Here is a 20,581-nt window from a genome sequence, read left to right as displayed (position 1 = left end):
ACTATCTTTGGGTGGTAGGATAGAGGTGGGGTTTTCTTTTCTCTTTCTATTTCAATGAACTTTCCAAACTGTGGTATAATACAAAAACATATTTGGTCTTTGTTCCTGCTCCCAGGATCAGGCACAGAACTTTTAAAGACCTTGGAATTTCCTAAGTAATAGAAGCGTTTTGTTGTTGTTGTTGTTGTTTGCTTTGTTTTGCTTTGTTTTTCTCACTAGATCCTCCTGCCTCAGCTTCTAAGTAGCAGGGACAGGAGTGTGTTATGTATTCATAAAAAGCCCTTTTCAATAGCACCTTAGATTATGCTAATGAGGTAGCTGAGGCATGGGCCACTAGACAGCCTCAGGATAGAGCTATTTACCAGAAGGACCTGGTAATTAGAGAGCTGGACCTTTCAGCCCCACCCAGTGACCTCAGGCAAGAAGAGGGAGGAAACTGGGCTGGAGATTGAGTCCTATAAACGTCCTTGAACAAGATTCAGAGAGCTTCCAGGTTGGTGAATATAGAGAGGAGCTGGGGGTGTGGCATGCCCAGAGAAAGTATGGAAGCTTCATGTCACCCCTTCCTTGCTCTGTGCCTCCCTACCATTTGACTGTTCCTGAGTTGTATCTTTTATAATAAACTGGTAGTGATAAGTAAAGACATTTTTTGAGCTCTGTGGGTCATTCCAGAAAATTATCAAACCTGAGGAAGGATGTGGGAACACTCAAATTTGCCCAAGTTGGAAGAAGTGTGGGTCACCTGAGGGCCTGGTATTTGAGACTGGTGTCTGAAGTAGGGGCAGTCTGTGGGACTGAGCCCTTAACCTGTGTGGTCTGTACTAATTCTCAGAGTTAGTATCAGAATTGAATTGAATTGTTGGACACCCAACAACTGAATTGTCTAGAGACTTGGTTGTGGATGGAAAACACCCCAGAATTGTTGTCAGGAGCAGGATTTGCTAGATCAGCCCTGGCTCACAGAAACATGTGGTTTGGAAGGATAAAAATAAAAGGGTAGGGAATGAGGAAATTTTGATTCCTGAGTGGCCATATAGTCACCTATGGAGCAGCAACTGGCCTGTGATCAGTTACTAAAGGTAAAAGTTACCAGTGAAATTTAAAGATGAACCTAACTCCTGGGGAGTTGGTTCACTGAATACTTAAGGAAATGCAAACTAATAAGGAAAAAGTGAAATACACAATCCAATGGTTATTGTTATCTGTAACAGCTAAAATGAAAGTTAAAGAGAGTGTTGGGTTGGTGAAATGAAAGTTAAAAAGATGTTGAACCATGCTCAGATTCCAGTGGGCCTGAACTTGGGATGCTAGACTCAAAGCTGCCTCTAATGGGAAAAAATATGTGAGAAAAACAGAAAATATCTCTAAGATCTCTGGTCACCAAAAAGAGAGTCCAGGTAGGGGAGGGCAAAACCAAGAAACTACTGAAACCAGGGGTTATAGTGTGAAAGAGTTACTTTATTTTGTAGGTCAGTACCATCAGCTTCCTAAAGAATTTTGACTAAAATGAATTGCAAGAGTAAATAATTTAGGGGCAGTATATTGGCATTTAAATGCTTCAGAGTGGAAGAGCATGTTTGGGTTGATACAGGATCCACAGCTCACTATGGAACAATCACAGATGGCTACACATGATCCAGACACACAGCAGTCATTCCTAAGGGAACAGCTGACCTGGTGGACCAGATAAGAGCCATTATAAGGTCTATTTACCTTAAGAAGGGGAACTATCTGACTTCCCCTTTCAATGCCAACTGGAACACCCCAGATGAAGCAGCTGATATGCTTCATATGCAAGCCATGTGGAACTGGCTTTGTGACAATCAGGATTCACACACTAAATATGCCCATTACCCAGGCGATATGGCTTGGCTGTGTCCCCACCCAAATCTCATCTTGAATTGTAAGCCCCATAATCTCATGTCATGGGAGGGACCCAGTGGGAGGTAACTGAATCATGGGAGTGGTTCCCCCATGCTGTTCTCGTGATAGTGAGTGAGTTCTCACAAGATCTGATGGTTTTATAAGCATCCAATATTTCCCCTGCTGGCACTCACTCTCTCTTCTGCCATCCTGCGAAGAGGTACCTTCTGCCATGATTGTAAGTTTCCTGAGGCCTCCCCAGCCATGCAGAACTGTGAGTCAATTAAACATCTTTTCTTTATAAATTACCCAGTCTTGGGTATGTCTTCATAGCAGTGTGAGAGTGGACTAATACAGTAAATTGGTACCACAGAGAGTGGGGTACTGCTACGAAGATACCCAAAAATGTGGAAGCAACTTTGGATCTGGGTAAAAGACAGAGGCTGGAACAGCTTGGAGGGCTCAGAAGAAGACAGAAAAATGTGGGAAAGTTTGGAACTTCCTAGAGACATGGAGGGCTCAGAAGACAGGAAGATGTGGGAAAGCTTGGAACTTCCTAGAGACTTATTGAATGCTTTTGACCAAAATGCTGACAGTGATATGGACAATGAAGTCCAGGCTGAGGTAGTCTCAGATGGAGATGAGGAACTTCTTGGGAACTGGAGCAAAGGTAACGTTTGCTATGCTTCAGTAAAGAGACTGGCAGTATTTTGCCCCTGCCCTAGAGATCTGTGGAACTTTGAACTTGAGAGAGATGATTTAAGGTATCTGTTGGAAGAAATTTCTAAGCAGCAAAGCGTTCAAGAGGAAGCAAAGCATAAAAGTTTGGAAAATTTGCAGCCTGACAATGTGATAGAAAAGAAAAACCCATTTTGAGGAGAAATTCAAACCAGCTGCAGAAATTTGCATAAGTAACGAGGTGCCTAATGTTGATTACAAAGACAATGGGGAAAATGTCTCCAGGGCATATCAGAGACCTTCACAGCAGCCCCTCCCATCACAGGCCCAGAGGTCTAGGAGGAAAAATGGTTTCCTGGGCTGGGTCCAGGGTCCCCCGGTTCTGTGCAGGATCAGGACATGGTGCCCTGTGTCCCAGCTGCTCCAGCTGTGGCTAAAAGGGGCAAAGGTACAGCTCAGGCTGTTGCTTCAGAGAATACAAGCCCCAAGCCTTGGCATCTTTCATGTGATGTTGAGCCTATGGGTTCATAGAATTCAAGAATTGAGGTTTGGGAACCTCTGCCTAGATTTCAGAGGATGTATGAAAACATCTGGATGTCCAGGCAGAAGTTTGCCTCAGGGGTGGAGCCCTCATGCAGAATTTCATGCAAAAGGGAAATGTGGGGTCAGAGCCCCCACACAGAGTCTCCACTGGGGCACTCTCTAGTGGAGCTGTGAGAAGAGGGCCACTGTCCTCCAGACCCCAGAATGGTAGATCCATTGATGGCTTGTGTCATGCACCTGGAAAAGCCACAGACACTCGACGCCAGCCTGTGAAAGCAGCTGGGAAGGGGGCTGTACCCTGCAAAGCCACAGGGGCGGAGCTGCCCAAGGCCATAGGAGCCCACCTCTTGTATCAGTATGACGTGGATATGAGACATGGAGTCAAAGGGGATCATTTTGGAACTTTAAGGTTTAATGACTGCCCTATTGGATTTCAGACTTACATGGGGCCTGTATCCCTTTTGCTTTGGCCAATATCTCCCATTTGGAACCAGTATATTTACCCAATGCCTGTACCCCCATTGTATCTGGGAAGTAACTACCTTGCTTTTGATTTTACAGACTCATAGGCAGAAGGGGCTTGCCTTGTCTCAGATGAGACTTTGGCCTTGGACTTATAGGTTAATGTTGAAGTGAGTTAAGACTTGGAGGACTGTTGGGAAGGCATGATTGTGTTCTGAAATGTGAGGACATGCAATTTGGGTGGGTGTTGGGGCAGAATGATATGGTTTAACTGTGTCCTTACCCAAATCTCATCTTGAATTGTAACCCCCATTATCCCCACATGTTGTGAGAGGGACCCGGTGGGATTGAATCACGGGGTAATTGAATTATGGAGGTGGTTTCCCCCATGTTGGTCTCATGATAGTGAGTTCTCACAAGATCTGATGGTTTTATTTTGTTTTGTTTTTCCTTTTGAGATGGAGTCTTGCTCTGTCACCCGGGCTGGAGTGCAGCGGCGTGATCTCAGCTCACTGAAAGCTCCGCCTCCAGGGTTCAAGCCATTCTCCTGCCTCAGCCTCCCAAGTAGCTGGGACTACAGGCACCTGCCACCACCGCCAGCTAATTTTTTGTATTTTTAGGGGAGATGGGATTTCACCATGTTAGCCAGGATGGTCTCAATCTCCTGATTTTGTGATCCTCCTACCTCAGCCTCCCATAGTGCTGGGATTACAAGCATGAGCCACTGCGCCTGACCAAGATCTGGTGGTTTTATAAGTGTCTGGCAGTTCCCCTGCTGGCACTCATTCTCTCCTGCCGCCCTGTGAAGAGATGCCTCCTGCTATGATTGTAAGTTTTCTGAGGCCTCCCCATCTATGTAGAACTGTGAGTCAATTAAACCTCTTTTCTTTATAAATTGCCCAGTCTTGGGTATTTCTTCATAGCAGCATGAGGACAGACTAATACACCAGGTCATGGTAAATGCCTCAGTTAAGTGGTGTCTAAGAATGTACATGTCAGATATGATATGGTAAAGTCAGTGTGGACACAAAGAAAATAAGAACAAGACCTGGAAAGAAATTTGTCACATTCACAGGTCCCAGAGAGATGGTTATTATGCGCTATGCAAGGTCACAGGAGAAAGCACCAGTGTTGGTCAGGAGGCAGAAAAGAGGAATGAGGAAAAAGCTTAGGTCAGAGCCTTAATTGGGGTTTCTGTGGAAAAGGCAAGACAGGGCTGGGTAAACAGTTTAGGATTGGCTACTCTGAATAATTCTGGTTGGCTTTAGGGCATAAGGATGGTCTCTGGTTGACTAGTATCTGGCCCTGGGATGACTTAGGGTAGGGGAAATTCAGGCTTGGTGTGTGACAGTTGGATAATGACTTATGGCAAAAACCTGTGAGCGCTTCCCAGCGATGACAACGATTGGATTTTGGACCAGAGAATTTCCATTTGAGGGGCAATTATTAGCCTGCTATTGGACATTAATTGAAGTTGTCATTATGATTAAAGGACAAAAAAAATTTTAAAACCTAAAATATGAATGAAGTCTTGGGTGATGTCAGAGAAGTGTTCTAATGGGGAGGGCAGTGCCCAGAAGAGTTCTATAACATAGAAATAGTTTATAGAGAATCATGCTACCTGGGGAATGAAAAGATGATATACTCGGGAGTAGGGATCCTCTTTTCTTCTACAACTGACTTTGGAACTATATGAGGAGCTACTGGATTCTATCATCACTTAAACAGTGCCCTATAAAGTAGTCTTTGACCAACAGAGAGATGCTTGATTTGTGGATGGAGGTTTTTTTGTTTGCTTTTTGAGACAGGGTCTTATTCTATCATCCAGCCTAGAGTGCAGTGACACAATCAGGGCTCACTGCAGCCTCAACCTCCCAGGCTCAAATGATCCTCCCACCTCAGTCACCCAAGTAGATGGGACCACAGGCATGTGCCACCATGCCTAGCTAATTTTTAAGTGTTTTGTAGAGACAAGGTCTCACTATATTGCCCAGGCTGGTCTTAAACTCCTGAGCTCAAGCAATCCTCCTGCCTTGGCCTCCCAAAGTTTTAGGATTACAGGCAAGAGCCACCATGCCTGGCTGTGGATGGTAGTTTTAAGGTAAATGGACAACATTCTGTTTGGAACACCACAACTGTAATTAAAGAAGGTAAAAACAAATCAGCTCGGTGAGCTGAATAATCTGTTGTTTTCCTAAAAGTGATGGAAGAACTGAACAGTGATACATGCCCATATGTTTCAGTTTCTGATTCATGGGCAATGGCCAACAGCCTGTCCATGTGGTAAGGCAAGAGTGCAACGGAAACTTGCATATTAAAGGGACTCTCATATGGGACAAAGCCCTATGGAAATCACTATAGGAATTTGAGGGGTGCATTAAAGTAGGAGATGTCAATGCTCAGCAAAAGACCCCCCTTCCAGATTTGGAAGCTGATCAGAACCAGTTAGTAAGTATCACAGTGTGCTTGTTTGAGGTAAGCATGTGGGTCCATGAAATGAGTAGACAGGTTGTGGGGTGCTACAGCCACTGCAGAAGATGGGCTGAATTTGGACATATTTCTCTAGGACCCCCTGAGGCACAAAATGGCAATAAACTATTCTGTCTGCCAATAAGAGAGACTGTTTCTGTAGATGACTATGGGGAAGATTCCCCAGGGGGAAGACCCTACACATAGTTGGCAAGTGGATTGCATTGAAGAGCCAATGCTGGTAGTCCCAAAGGCTACAAATCATTCTTGTTTTTGTTCTTTTTTTGAGATGGAGTCTCACTGTGTCACCCAAGCTGGAGCGCACTGGTGCAATCTCGGCTCACTGCAACTTCCACCTCCCAGGTTCAAGCAATTCTCCTGCCTCAGCCTCCCCAGTAGCTTGGATTACAGGTGAGTACCACCACACCTGGCTAATTTTTGTATTTTTAGCAGAGACGGGGTTTCACCAGTTGGTCAGGCTGGTCTCGAACTCCCAACCTCAAATGATCCACTCGCCTCAGCCTCCCAAAGTGCTGGGATTACAGGTGTGAGTCACTATGGCCTGCCTGTTGTTGTTCTTTTGAGACAGGATCTCATTCTATTGCCCAGGCTGGAGTGCAGTGGCGGGATCACAGCTCACTGCAGCCTCAACTTCCCAGGCTCAAGTGATCCTTCAGCCTTAGCCTCCCAAGTAGCTGGGACTACAGGTACACACCACCACCCCTGGCTAATATATTTGTATTATTATTATAATTATTATTTTTTTTAATAGAGATGGGGCTTCACCATGTTGCCCAGGCTGGGCCGAATTCCTGAGCTCAAGAGATCCTCCTGCTTCAGTCTCTCAAAGTGCTGGGATTACAGGTTTTGACAGGGATAAACACTGACTCTGGATGGGGCTTTGCTTATCTGGTGGTAGACACAAATGGTCAGTACCATCAAAGAACCGGAACAGAAGATATTGCACCAATTTGAACGGCTGAGCCACATTTCTTCACACTAAGCAGCACTCTACTTACAGCCCATAATGTCAAACAATGGGCAAAGAGCTATCCTCCTCAGTAATAGTTTGACAGAGAATTGGACCAATTGAAACACTGTCTAAAATAGGGTGAGGTATAGGCATGAAGGGTTGGTTTATGCATGTGCACAAGTGTGAGGTCACTCTCAGATGAGCTAAGGGAGTGTTCCCACTAGGTAGATACCTCTGTTTTTCTGGTGGATTGGGAAGAGGAGGTGGGGGAGGATGCTGATATGACTATACAATTCTTGCCAAAGAGGAGGATATTGGTGTGATGACTATTCTTTTTTTCCTTCCCTATGTCGTCACATCAGCTTTCTCTTTCCTATCAGATGCAGTGGCTGCAAGACCAGTGCTGCAACCTACAAGTGCCAGAAACAGAGATGATTCCCAAAGCAAGAAACTGTAACCATAGCTTTAAACCTTCATGTCAGAATTCCTAAGGGCCTGATGAGGCAGGCTATGCCTTTACCCCATCTGGCAAAATTGGGGTTAATATTGAATGCAGATATATTGGCCAGTGGGTAGAAATAGCCCACTAGTTCTGTACCTTTGTAACCCTACCCTGTATGTATGGGAGTTGACTGAGGGAGAGGTACTTGCTAGACTAGTATTGCCGCCTATGATGTAGACCAGCGCAGTGGCTAAACCTAATGTTCCTCCCAAAGGTGGGAAAGTTTGGGCATAGACAGTAAGAAGGAGGAAGAGTAGCTGAGAGTAAAGGAATGAATGAATGAGTTATGTAACAAGTCCTGTTGAGTCATCCTAGCAAATTATTAAACATGTGGAGGGGAGTCCCCGATTTTGTAGCTAAACCAGACAGAAGTGCAGGTAATCTGGGGACCTGGTACTTGAGACTGGTATCTGAAGTGGAGAGAGTACTGTGCAGTATTGTGGAACTGAGCCTGTAACCTGTGGGGTCTATGCAAACATCAGGAATTAGAATCAGAATTGAATTGAATTGGGCTGGGCATGGTGGTTCATGTCTATAATCCCAGTACTTTGGAAGGCTGAGTTTGGCGATCACTTGAGGTCAGGAGCCCCTGGCCAGCCTGGCCAACATGGTAAAACCCTGTCTCTACTAAAAAAATACAAAAATTAGCTGGGTGTGGTGGTGGGCGCCTGTAATCTCAGCTATTTGGGAGGCTGAGGCAGGAGACTCACTAAAACGTGGGAGGCGGAGGTTGCAGTGAGCAGAGATTGTGCCACCGCACTCTGGCCTGGGCAACAGTGAGACTTCACCTCAAAAAAAAAAAAATTGAATTGAATTGTTGGACACCAAGTCATTGTCTGGAGAACTGGAAAATTGGTTTGTTGGTGTCAGAAAACACCCCAGACAAACTTTCTACAATAAACATGTATTACTTTTATAATGGAAAATAGTAAAATAAACATTATGTTTTAAGTAAAGTTAATACAATTGGAACTCTGGATAAGCACCTTAAATTCTCAAAATTTGCTGATAACGTACAACTATGAAATGCAAATATTTGTGAAATTAGCAAAACAGAATCACTCCTAACCAAACCCACAAATGCAAGTTTTCCCTGGAGAGCTGACTTCCTCTCCACACTAAGCCTTAGTAATATCTACAGCCATCAGTGTTTAGTCTGCACACTACGGCTCACCTCCTATGTCTTCGTCTTCATTGGCTGGGCCTTCTCCACTGTCCACATTTTCCATTTCATGAGATTTGGTTAAACTGTAGTCATTCAAAACCGCTGGACTTTCTAAAAGATAAAAGGAGTTTTAAGTATGTGGTTCAGTGTTAAAGGATTTTTATAAATATGTATTAAGTAGACCTCCAATTAACTTTCAGCCTCACACAATCCTTTAGTGACAGTACCCCCTCACACATACCCAAAAGGGATATATACATGAAAACTCTTGAGGTTTAGAAATATGCCCAGGGTTCACAGTGGCTCACGCCTCTAATTCCAGCACTTTGGGAGGCTGAGATGGGCAGATCACCTGAGGTCAGTAGTTAAGAGACCAGCCTGGCCAACATGGTGAAACCCCATCTCTACCAAAAATACAAAAATTAGTTAGGCATGGAGGTGTGTGCCTGTAATCCCAGCTACTCGGGAGGCTGAGGCAGGAGAATCACTTGAACTTGGGAGGTGGAGGTTGCAGAGAGCCAAGATAGCGCCACTGCACTCCAGCCTGGGTGACAGAGTAAGACTTCGTCTCAAAAAAAAAAGAAAAGAAAAGAAAAAGAAATATGCCCAGGGTCCATGTACCCTCTGAATACACACAACTTTCTTGAATATTTCTTTCATCTGAGTTAAAGGGCACTCAGGTTCCTTCTGGAGAAAAATTCTCTCTCCATTGGTATATCTCACGATATTCAGGAGGATGCCATTGCTATTTATGACAAAGCAGTGACCAGAAATACTAAGCCTGCAAACACTGGCATAACCTAATTTGGGAAAGATGCTTTCCTAGGAGGAAGATCTGTAAGCTTTCTGTATGCCAAATTCTGTTTTTCCCTTCTGTTCACATTATAAATGTGATTCTGTGGAAAACATATTGGACCCCAAGTTTCTTTATTTGTTTGAACATTTACTAAATGTTGACAAGGCTACCGATGTGAATAAGTCATTATGTCTTCAAGGAACTCATACTTTGAGATACAGATAAGAGAAGCCCACAACTCTAACACACGGTAGGCTCAGACAAGGGATTAAATAAAGGAAATACAAAGTCTTAGGAAAGTTCATAAGTGAAAGGGAGCAGACATAATAAAAGCATGCTTAAATAAATAGCAAACTTGTTACAAAATAAGTTTAAGAAAAAGTATAATAAATATTGATAATACTAGAAGAAAAAGGAACGATGTAACTAGAATTAGTTTCACATATAAGCATAGTAGCTTAACAAAAAGAGGATAGCAGAAGAAATGAACTAAAAAGTTACCCTCTTTTTATCTAACTCCTTCCCAATCTTCAATGAAATATTTACTGAGTTCCCACTAACACAAAAAATAGTCAAAGACACTGACTCCCGTGGCACTGAGGCTGGGTTGAAATAAGGAGGTAACTAGAAGCTCTGCAGTGGCACTCCTTTCTGCAGAGCCACGACCAAACAGGCGGGAGCGAAAAAGAAACACGTTTCACAAAACCCATCACTAGGAGCCCCTGAAAATGTGATCACCATGGACTCAGTGTTTGATTTATGAATATCTAAAGTTTCTAATTTCTGCATATTATAATGTATACTCTGCAAACTCTAAGACACCATTCTAAACAATGGTTCACTTTTCTCAAGCCTGAAATGACTAAAATACAGTGGACACCTAAACAATTAATATGAGGTTTAGGCTCAATTAAAAGACGTGATTGGCCGGGCGCAATGGCTCATACCTATAATCCCAGCACTTTGGGAGGCCGAGGCAGGTGGATCACCTGAGGTTGGGAGTTCGAGACCAGCCTGACCAACATGGTGAAACCCCGTCTCTACTAAAAATACAAAAGTAGCCAGGCATGGTGGCGCATGCCTGTAATCTCAGCTACTTGGGAGGCTGAGGTAGGAGAATTGCTTGAACCCGGAAGACGGAGGTTGCGGTGAGCTGTGATCACGCCATTGCACTCCAGGCTAGGCAACAAGAATGAAATTCCATCTCAAAAAAAAAAAAAAAAGATGTGATTACAACTTACAGTAACACAAAAAGGCATTTCAGTGATAACTTAAATTTTGTAATACAATGTAAGCTTTGATTCACACAGTGAGTTAATCGATGAGGGAACGCAGAAGTTATTTTCAGGAGATAAATTATTATAAATGTTAATAATTTATTTTAGAGCAGGGATCAGTAAACTATGGCCTGAGACACAAGTCTGACCATAGCCTGCTTCTGTGTCAGCCCAGGAGGTAGGAATGATTTTTCCATTTTTTAAGGGTTATAAGACATACAAAAAATAATATGTGACAGAGACCATATGTGGCCTGCAAAGTCTAAATATTTACTATCTGGCCCTTTACAAAAAAGTTTGCAGACCACTGTTCTAGAGTAAAAATCGCAAGTCGTTCAAATACAAGCTACTATATTATTCAACAAAAACTGTCTTCAGAGCAATCAGCTGCAAAATTAAAAACAAACAAACAAACAGTGATCAACATTAGGTAGCGTGTGTTTGGCCCTAGGATGCTAAAGAACTTACATGATCTAAACGGATGAGTTCTTTTTTCATCAGCAAGAGACAACCATATTAAAAAAAACACACACACATTTCCATAGCATTTTTACTGCAACCAGAATAAGCATGATCTTCTTTCTTTGGTATTTTTAGTAAAGGTATATTTCCAGAGAGGAAAGACCCGATGTTACCTGTGGGCACAGACTGCTCCTGAGTGCTTTTGAGTTCCACATTTGTTTGTATATCTGAAAAGAAAGAGGTTATAAATATTAGCTACTTAGGGTACATTTCTACAGGTTTGAGCATTTCAAATTTAATAAGGGATACCATTTTAGAAAACTTAGCAGCAGAATTCCTCTTTCAGGGCAAGATTGCTCTGTCTCTATACTCTGCCTAAAAGCCTTTCAAGGAGAATGAAAAGAAAATATTGATGCAGCAATGTTACTCTAAAAACCATCTGCCAGAGATCTACTTACACCAAGAATAATACACAAAAAGTGGTTCCCATTAGAAATAATTTCATATATTCTTTATTCTTGCCCCATTTTTTATTATGAACACTGTTGAACACATAGAAAAAAAACAGTTAAAAGTGGTAAATATGTATAAAATGAAATACTAATCAGCCATTAAAAAGAATAAAATCATGTCATTTGCAGCAATATCACATATCTTTCCACCCATTCATCACTTAATCCATTCATCGATCCAGCTTTTTTGATGCATTTCAAAATAAGTTGCAGATATCAGTCTACCTCAGTCCTAACATTTCAGCAGGATTATTATTAACTAAAATTCAGTATCTGTTTATAAGATTTTAAAAGGTAAATTTTACACACAGTGATAAGCACAGATCTTAGGTGTAACATTCTATAAGTTTTTAAAAATGCATATCCTCATGTAATACAAACCCCTATCAAGATACAGAACATTAGCATCATCCCAGAAAAGCTCCCTCACATCTCTTACTAGTCAATTCCCACCCACATACTCCAGAGACAACTACTGTTTTGACTTTTTCCACCATAGATTAGTTTAGCCTATTTTAGAACTTCATAAAAACAGAATCACACAGACATATGGTATACATTATTTTGCCTGAGGCTTCTTTCACTCAACATAATGTTTTGAGATACATCCATTCTGTGGTGTTTATCAGTAGTTCATTCTTTTATATTGCTAAGTAGTATTCCATATGAATATCCCAGTTTGTTTATCCATTCTCTTATTGATGGACACCTAGACTGTTTCCAGTTTGGGCTATTTTAAGTCAAACTACTATGATATTCTTTTTTAAAATAATAAACTTTTAAATTTTAGAGTAGTTTTAAATTTATGGAAAAATTGCAAAGATAGCACAGAGAGTTCCCATATGCCCCACACCCAATTTCCCCTATTATTAACGTCTTACATTAGTATGGTACATCTCTTATAATTAATGAACATATATTCATACATTATTACTATCTAAGTATTCAGATTTCCTTAGTTTTCATCTAATGTCCTTTTTCTGTTGCAGGATCCCTTCCAGGATCCCACATTACGTTTAGTCGTCTTGTCTCCTTAGGTTCCTCTTGGTTGGAACAGTTTCTCAGACTTTCTTTGTTTTGATGATCTTGACAGTTTTAAGTACTGGTCAGGTATTTTGTAGAATGTCCCTCAACTGGGATGTGTTTGTTTTTCTCATGATTAGACTGCAGTATGATCATCCTTGCACAAGTATTTCTGTGGTCGTATGCTTTCATGTCTCTTGAATCAATACCTAGGTGTGGAATTACTGGGTTATAGGGTAGGAGGCATACATCTAGTTTCAACACAGTGAAACTAGAACTTGTTCAAAAGTGCTTCTTCCTTCTACTTTGGGCTTAACTTGCTCTGTTTCAGCCCTCTTAAGGTGAAATTTTAGTGACTGACTTTATTCCTTTCTTCTTTTCTAATTATAAACATTTAAAGCTATAAGTTTTCCTGCAAGCATTGCTTTAGCTGCATCTCATAAATGCTGATGTTTTATTTTAATTATAATTCAGTTATAATTTCCCTTGTGACTTCTTTGATCCACTGGTTATTTATAAGTGTTTAATTTCCAGATATTTGGGGGAATTCGGGAATTCTTTAGCTAAGTTGTTATTGAAGTCAAATTCCATTGCACTACAGTCAGTCAGAGAACACAGCCTGTATGACTGTAGTCTTTTTAAAAGGATTAAGACGTGTGTTCTCGGTGAATGTGTCATGTGTAGTTGAGATGTATGTGTGTTCTGTTTTTTGTTGGTTTTGTTTGTTTTGTTTTGTTTTGCAGATCTAGCTCAGGCTTTATTTAGGAGGAAGAAAAAGTGATGTATTTGTTTTGTAACTGGAGTCATGGGCAAGGGGGGTACCCCAGGCAGTAAACTCCCCATGGGAGTAAACTCTCCATGGGCTGAGGGTTAGGGCTGAGCCTCAGGTGGGTCTCCTGTTCCCTATACTCCCCTGCACAGCGGCCTCCTCCACAGGCTCTGGGGAAGCCACAGGAGGGGGTAGGCTGGGTGGGGCTGCTGTGGCCATTCACCTGGGCAGGACTTCAGAGGACTGGGACACCAGCTTCCCATCGCGGTCTTGATCTTCTTCACAATCACGGCCCTGGAGAAGCGGGCACAGCTGAAGGAACTGGAGCCCCTGCCATAGCTAAAACTGGATCCCAAGCTGTAGCTGAGGCCAGTGCTTGTAAGGCCCCTGTAGGCTGAGCTCAGACCACCCTGGTGGTCTTCATATGGATACTCATGCTCTGCATCCCAGACTTCAGCTGGCTCTTCTCACCCTCCAGCAGCTTCCTGTAGGCAGTGATCTCAATGTCCAGGGTCAATGTCCTGGTACTTGCGCAGCTGACGCACCACGTCCTGCTTGGCCCGCCGTAGGGCAGCCTCCAGCTTGGACCCCTTGACATTGGCATCCTTAACAGACCGCTCCCCACACATCCACAATGGCGGCCTCCAGGGAAGCCCTCTGGCCTTTGAGGCCCTCAGTCTCAGATTGGAGCCGGCTGATGTTCCAGTTTATCTTGGATATCTCTGTCTTTGTACAACGCAGGTCATCCTGGTGCTTTCCAGCCAGGGTCTGCAGCTCCTCATATTTGATCTGGTGCATGCTGTCAGCCTTGGCCCAGCTGCAGTTGGCGATCTCCTCATACTGGGCCTCGACCTCAGCAATGATGCCATCCGTGTCCAGGGAGTGGGTGTTGTCCATGGACAGCCCCACCGATGTGTCTGAGATCTAGGGCTGCAGCTGGATCTCCTCTTCATACAGCTGCCTGAGGAAGCTGATCTTACCAGCTTGCCATCCAGGTGAGACTCCAGCTCTACCCTGTTCATCTACGCCTCATCCACATCCTTCTTGATAAGGACAATTTTATTCTCCATCTCTGTACGCTTACTGATCTCGTCCTTGTACTTGTTCTTGAAGTCCTCCACCAGCCTCTGCATGTTGCCAAGATCTGCCTCCAGCTTCAGCTTCTTCTGGCCCAGAGTGTCTGGCTGCCATGAAAGGTTGTTGATGTAGCTGTTGGACATGCTGTCCTTGCTGCTCCAAGTCATCTGCTGCTGCTGCAGGAGGCTCTACCTTGTCCCCAGCATCTTGTTCTGCTGCTTCAGGAACTGTGATGAAGGAGGCAAATTTGTTGAGGGTCTTGATCTGCTCCTTCTCCTGAGTGCACACAGCCTGGATGTTGGGGTCCACCTCCAACTTAAGGGGGCTCAGCAGGCTCTGGTTGACCATGATGGCTGTGATGCCTCCTATAACCACCATCTTGGCCATAGCCTCCACCCAGACCCATGCTGCCACCCAGGACACCCTGGACACTGATGCCACTGCCTACTTGGGAGAAGCTCAAAAGCTTGAGGAACTGATGCAGACACTGGGCCTACTCACATAGGAGTGGCTGCTGAAGGTCCTTGGGCCAGAGATGGACACCCTGTAGAACTTCTGGGTCACCCTGATGGACATGGTGGAGGCAGGAGTGGAGGCAGGTGAGCAGAACCAGGGGGAGATTCAATAAGGAGTGGAGAAGCTGCTTCTAGGTATTCTGCAGTTCTCAAGTGTACTGTTTAATAAATGTTAATTAGATCAAGGTAGTTGACAATGTCATTCAGATCTATGGATATACTAATTTTTGACTAGTTGTTTAGTTGCTGAAAAAGGAGTACTAAAATCTCCAAATATGATAGTTGATTTGTCTATTTCTCCCTGTTCTAGGGACTATAAAATATATCTTTAATTTTCCAGTCTTCTTAGAGTTAAAATCATACATTTCACATAAAATGTAGAAAGCTTGCAACCATTTAGGCCCATTTCCTATCCTCCAAGCTTTATACTATAGTTGTCATATGTATCACATCTGCATATACTTTAAACCTTACAATACAATGCTAATTCTTGCTTTGAATAGTCATATTGTATTTTAAAGATTAAGATGAAAAAACAGTACTTTCTATTTACCCATATATTTAAAATTTCTGGTGCCTTTTTTCTTTTTTTTTTAGATAGGATCTCACTGTATTGCCCAGGCTGGAGTGCAGTGGCACAATCATGGTTGACCGCAGCCTCAACCTCCTGGGCTCAAGCAATCCTCCCACCTCAGCCTCCCAAGTAGCTGGGACTATAGAAGCACCACCATGCCTGACTAACTAAAAAAAAAAAATTTTTTGTAGGGATGGCGTCTCACTATGTTGCCCAGGTTGGTCTCAAACCCCTAGCTGAAGTGGTCCTCCCACCCTGGCCTCCCAAAGTGTTAGGATTACAGGTGTGAGCCACTGTGCCTGGCGTGGTGCTTTTCATTTTTTCATAAATATTTGAGTTCTGATCTGGTATCATTTCCCTACAGTCTAAAGAACTTTAGCATTTTTAGTAGTGCAATTATCTGAGGGACTTTTCCTAGTTTTCATTTATTTGAAAATGTCTTTACTTTGTCTTCAATCTTACAGGATATTTTTACTAGATATAGAATTCTGGGTTTACAGGGTTTTTTTCTTAATTTTTTTTTTTTTTTTTCTAGAGACAGGGACTTGCTTTGATGACAAGGCTGATCTTGAACTCCTGGCCTCAAGCCATACTCTCACCTCAGCCTCCCAAAATGGTATTAGAGGCATAAACCACCACACCTGGCCCAGTTTTTTTTTTCTTCCAGCTGTTTGAAGATGGTATTCCACTGTCTTCTGTCTTCTATTGTTTCTGATGAGAAATCAGTGATATCTTGTGTTGTTGCTTTCCTATGGGTAATGTGTTCCTTTTCTCTAAGTGCTTTCAAGATTTTTCTCTTTACTTTTGGCTTTCAGCAGTTTGACCATAACATTCCTAGCTGTAATTTTATTTGCATATATCCCACTTGGGTTCATGGAACTTCTTAAATCTGTAAAGTTATGTTTTTCACTAAACTTAAGAAATTTCAGACATTATTTCTTCAAATTTTTTTTCTGTTCCTTTCCCCCCTCCTTTTCCTTCTATAACTTCAATTATATGTGTTAGATCTTTTCACATTTTCCCACAGTTCCCTGAGACATTGTTGCTTTATCTCCCAACAATGCCTTTTTTCCTCTGATATTCAGAATGAAAAATTTCTATTTTCATATTTTCAAGTTCATTTACTCTTTCTTCTGTCATCTTAATTTGCTGTTAAGCCTATCTAATGAGTTTTCTTTTTCAGATATTGTAACTTTTAGTTCTAGAATTTCCATTTAGTTCGTTTTAATTAATCTGCTGAGGTTTTCTATGTGTTAATTAAAAGCATATTTTCCTTTACATCCTTTTCATTTTTCTCTAAATGCTTTCAAGTATTTTTTCTGTTCTATTCTCCCACCCTTTTCCTTCTATAACTTGAATTATAGAAGTGTAATTACTATGGTTTATAAAAATTCTTGTCTGCTAGTTCCATTAGGTATGCCATCTTGAGGTCAACTACCATTGATTTCCTTTTCTCTTGAGTATGGGTCACATTTTCCTGCTTCTTCATATGACCACATAATTTTGGATTGTATGCTGGACATTGTGAATGATATATTACATAAATTCTGAATTCTATGTGTTCCTCTGAAGCATGTAGGAATTTTTCTTTGCTTGTTTTACTTTTTTTTTAGAGATAGGATTTTGCTCTTTTGCCCAAGCTTGAGAGCAGTGGCATGATCACAGCTCACTGTAACCTTAAACTCCTGGGCTCAAGCAGTCCTCCTGCCTGAGTCTACTGAGTACCTAGGACTACAGGTGTGTGCCACCACATCTGGCTCTTAAAGTTTTTTGTAGTGACAGAGTCTCACTATGTTGCCCAGGCTTGTCTTGAACTCCTGACCTCAAGGGATCCTCTTGCCTTAGCTTCCCGAAGGGCTGGGATTATAAGCATGAGCCACCATGCCCAGCCCTTTTTGTTTTAGTTTTCTTTCTTTTTTTTTCGTATTTTTTGAAATGAAAGGTCTTATACAAGAACAATAGTTCTGGTTGTATTACATAATGGAGGACTGGTCAAATAAGTAAACATAATAAGGATAATGGGAGCTGGGTTTTTCTGTCAGAGAAGGGAGTTACAATTATGGAAGCCTGTGGTACTGTATTGGAAGTGGATGTACCAGCATGGACTCGTGGCTTCTACTATATATAAAAAGATAGGCCAGGTGAGGTGGCTCATGCCTGTAATCCCAGCACTTTGGGAGGCCAAGGCAGGAGGATCGCTTGATGCCAGGAGTTTAAGACTAGCCTGGACAACATAGTGAGACCCTGTCTCTACAAAAAAATATTAAAATTAGAAGGGTGTGGTGAAGTGCACCTGTAGTCCTAGCTACTCAGGAGGCTGAAGCAGGAGAATCACTTGAACTCACAAGTTCGGGGCTGCAGTGAGCTATGATGGTGCCACTGCACTCCAGCCTGGGTAACAACAAAGCAAAAAAAAAAAAAAAGACATAAAATATAGATGTAAATGTGTGTACATGGGTATACATAAATACAGTCCCTTTGCCTGTTCACTGAGAGCACCTAGGAACAGTGACACTACAATAGCTTCTAGATATTAACTTCTAAATATTATTCTCCATTTAAAGGAATGAGGCTCCCTGAAGAAATGATTTACTCCAAGCTGGGCATAGTGGCTCACTCCTATAATCCCAGCATTTTGGGAGGCTGAGGCAGGTGGATCATGTGAGGCCCGCCTCAGCCTCAAGTGTTTGAGACAAGACTGGCCAATGTGGCGAAGCCCCATCTCTACTAGAAATAAAAAAATTAGCCAGGTATGGTGGCGCATACCTGTAGTACCAGCTACTGGTGTGGCTAAGACGTGAGAATTGAAAACATGAGTCTGGAACATTTTGCTGTGCCAGAAAGCAAGGAAGTGCTCACAGAATGAAGAGGATATCTTAAAAGGACAGAGCAGTCATCTTGAAGGGGTTTCCATTGGCCAAATCTAGGACAAGGGAGCATAAAGATAATAATAGTATTAGATTATAACCCATTGAAAAAAACCAGAAATTCATGAGTACATTCTGATATTAATAAATGAATAAAAGTCTGATGACAAATGGGATATTTATATAGTTTCAAAGTGCTTCTCTCCAAAAATACTTATTAATTACAAGGTTGAAAGGAAAGAGCACCTATATAATGGAAAAGCCTGCTTGGTATCACTGTAACTGAGCAAAGTTACGTGTGATCATCACAGTAACGGGACAAACAAAAATTATGTGCCTTGTGATAGTGAGGAGAACACAGCATCGCTTCTGTGATATTCCTGCCAAATGTGCAAAACGCGAATCAAACCATAAAGAAACAACTAAACTCAAATTTGCAGGGATAGTTTACAAAGCAGCTAGCTTATAATCCTCAAAAGTTTCAAGGTTATGAAAGACTGAGGAACTGTTCCAGCCTGAAGGAGAGGAAAGAGACATGACAACGAACAGCAATGTGTGATTCTGAACCGAAATCTCTTGTGGTAAAGAACATCATAGAAGCAATTGGAGAAATCTGAATGGGGTCTGAGGATTGAATGGTAGTAATGTACCAATGTTGATTTCCTGGTTTTGATGATTTTATTGTGAGGGCAGGGCACATACACTAAAGCATAGGGGAGAGAGAGAACACCGTGTCAGCAACATTACTTTCAAAACTTGCAGAAAAAAAGCTTTTTTGTGCTGTATTGCAACTTTTCTGTAAGTTTGATAGTGTTTTTTAAAAATGCTAACTATGAAACTTTCAACTGCGTGCTGAAAGGATTCTTAACGGAGGGAAAAAAAAGAAAGAACGAAAACTAGCTCAAAGCTTTCGCATGAGCAACCTTCGTGTGGGAACATCTTTTAGTCACTGCACAGAAAGATGGCTTTTGATTTGGTGAACTAAAGGCAAAAGGTCTTGGTCCCCTGAACATTTTAAACCCTCTGACATTTAAATAGCTCTCAATGTTTTTAAAGTATCCTTTGTGTACTGTAAATAACACCAGAAGTAACTGAGTGTAGTTTCTAAGAGAAAAATGAGATTCTGACTACCTTAGCATTCATAACTTAAAAAGTAGGAAAACGGTCTGTGATCGGGCCACATGAGTGTTCTTCTTAGCTACTAAATTAAAACACAACAACAAGAGAGATTGAAGTACATTTCCCTCCCTAAACTTCAAGCTATTTATAGGGGCATGAAGCCCATTCAAAGACAGGAGTGGACAGATGGTGAAGGAACTCCCAGTTGAAGACCAGAAACTTGTTAAATATTTCTAAATGCAGCAAAAACATCTTAGTTTTTAATTAATCCTTTTGTAACTTCTTTACACTTCAGTGCCCCCTAACAAAGCCACAAAAAGTTTCCATTTGATGGGGTCTGCTGTGGTCTTTTTAATGTGTAGGCAGTCAACATAGCTTTGAAATATTTTCCAAAAGAATGCTCTACAAAGTTAAGTAGGAAGAGTCCCTATATTGCTTTTGATAGAAATATAGTTTCCTGTACTGATGTTTATACATAGCTAGTGCAAATGATGGAAGAATCTTGGAGTGGGTTAGTTTTGTTGAAATATAAATCTCATCAATTGTCTACATTTCTCCTGTTATTTGGACAGGGAAAGCATTCTCCTGCCGCAAGGCCTTTGCATTTACCCTTCCCTCTGACTATAATGCTTTCCTCCTGGAAGCCACTTGGCTCAATTTCTCTTTTCGTTCAGGTATCTGCTTAAAAGACACCTTTTCAAACAAGGTTTACCTATTACCCTACATAAAATGTCATCCTCCATTGTCATTTTCTTTCCTCTTACCTTGCTTTATTTTTCTTTATAAAATTTCTTCCTAATCACCATCATTCTTTTTTTTTTTTGAGACAGAGTTTTTTTGTTTTTTTTCTCTTGTTGTCCAGGCTACAGTGCAATGGCATGATCTCAGCTCACCGCAACCTCCGCCTCCCCGGTTCAAGAGATTCTCCTGTCTCA

At 41.9% G+C, this 20,581-nt stretch overlaps 1 protein-coding gene across 8 annotated transcripts in view; it reads right to left on the bottom strand.

The window, feature by feature from the left end:
- The window catches only part of IKZF3 (IKAROS family zinc finger 3 (Aiolos)), a 95,624-nt gene that overhangs the window by 56,173 nt on the left and 18,870 nt on the right, over positions 1 to 20,581 (bottom strand). For 6 of the 8 annotated variants that reach the window (XM_011929874.1, XM_011929878.1, XM_011929877.1 and 3 more), the window contains exons 2-3: positions 11,364 to 11,417; positions 8,665 to 8,766 (exon numbers count right to left, since the gene is read on the bottom strand). In XM_011929874.1, the coding sequence (XP_011785264.1) occupies positions 8,665 to 8,766; positions 11,364 to 11,417 (156 nt within the window). The remainder of the gene's footprint in view (positions 1 to 8,664; positions 8,767 to 11,363; positions 11,418 to 20,581) is intronic. The other 2 variants (XM_011929875.1, XM_011929876.1) reach the window with 1 other exon arrangement.

Source organism: Colobus angolensis, unplaced genomic scaffold (genome assembly GCF_000951035.1).
Source record: "Colobus angolensis palliatus isolate OR3802 unplaced genomic scaffold, Cang.pa_1.0 Scaffold83, whole genome shotgun sequence".
NCBI classification, from domain to species: domain Eukaryota; kingdom Metazoa; phylum Chordata; class Mammalia; order Primates; family Cercopithecidae; genus Colobus; species Colobus angolensis.
This window is presented reverse-complemented; position numbering and strand designations above follow the sequence as displayed.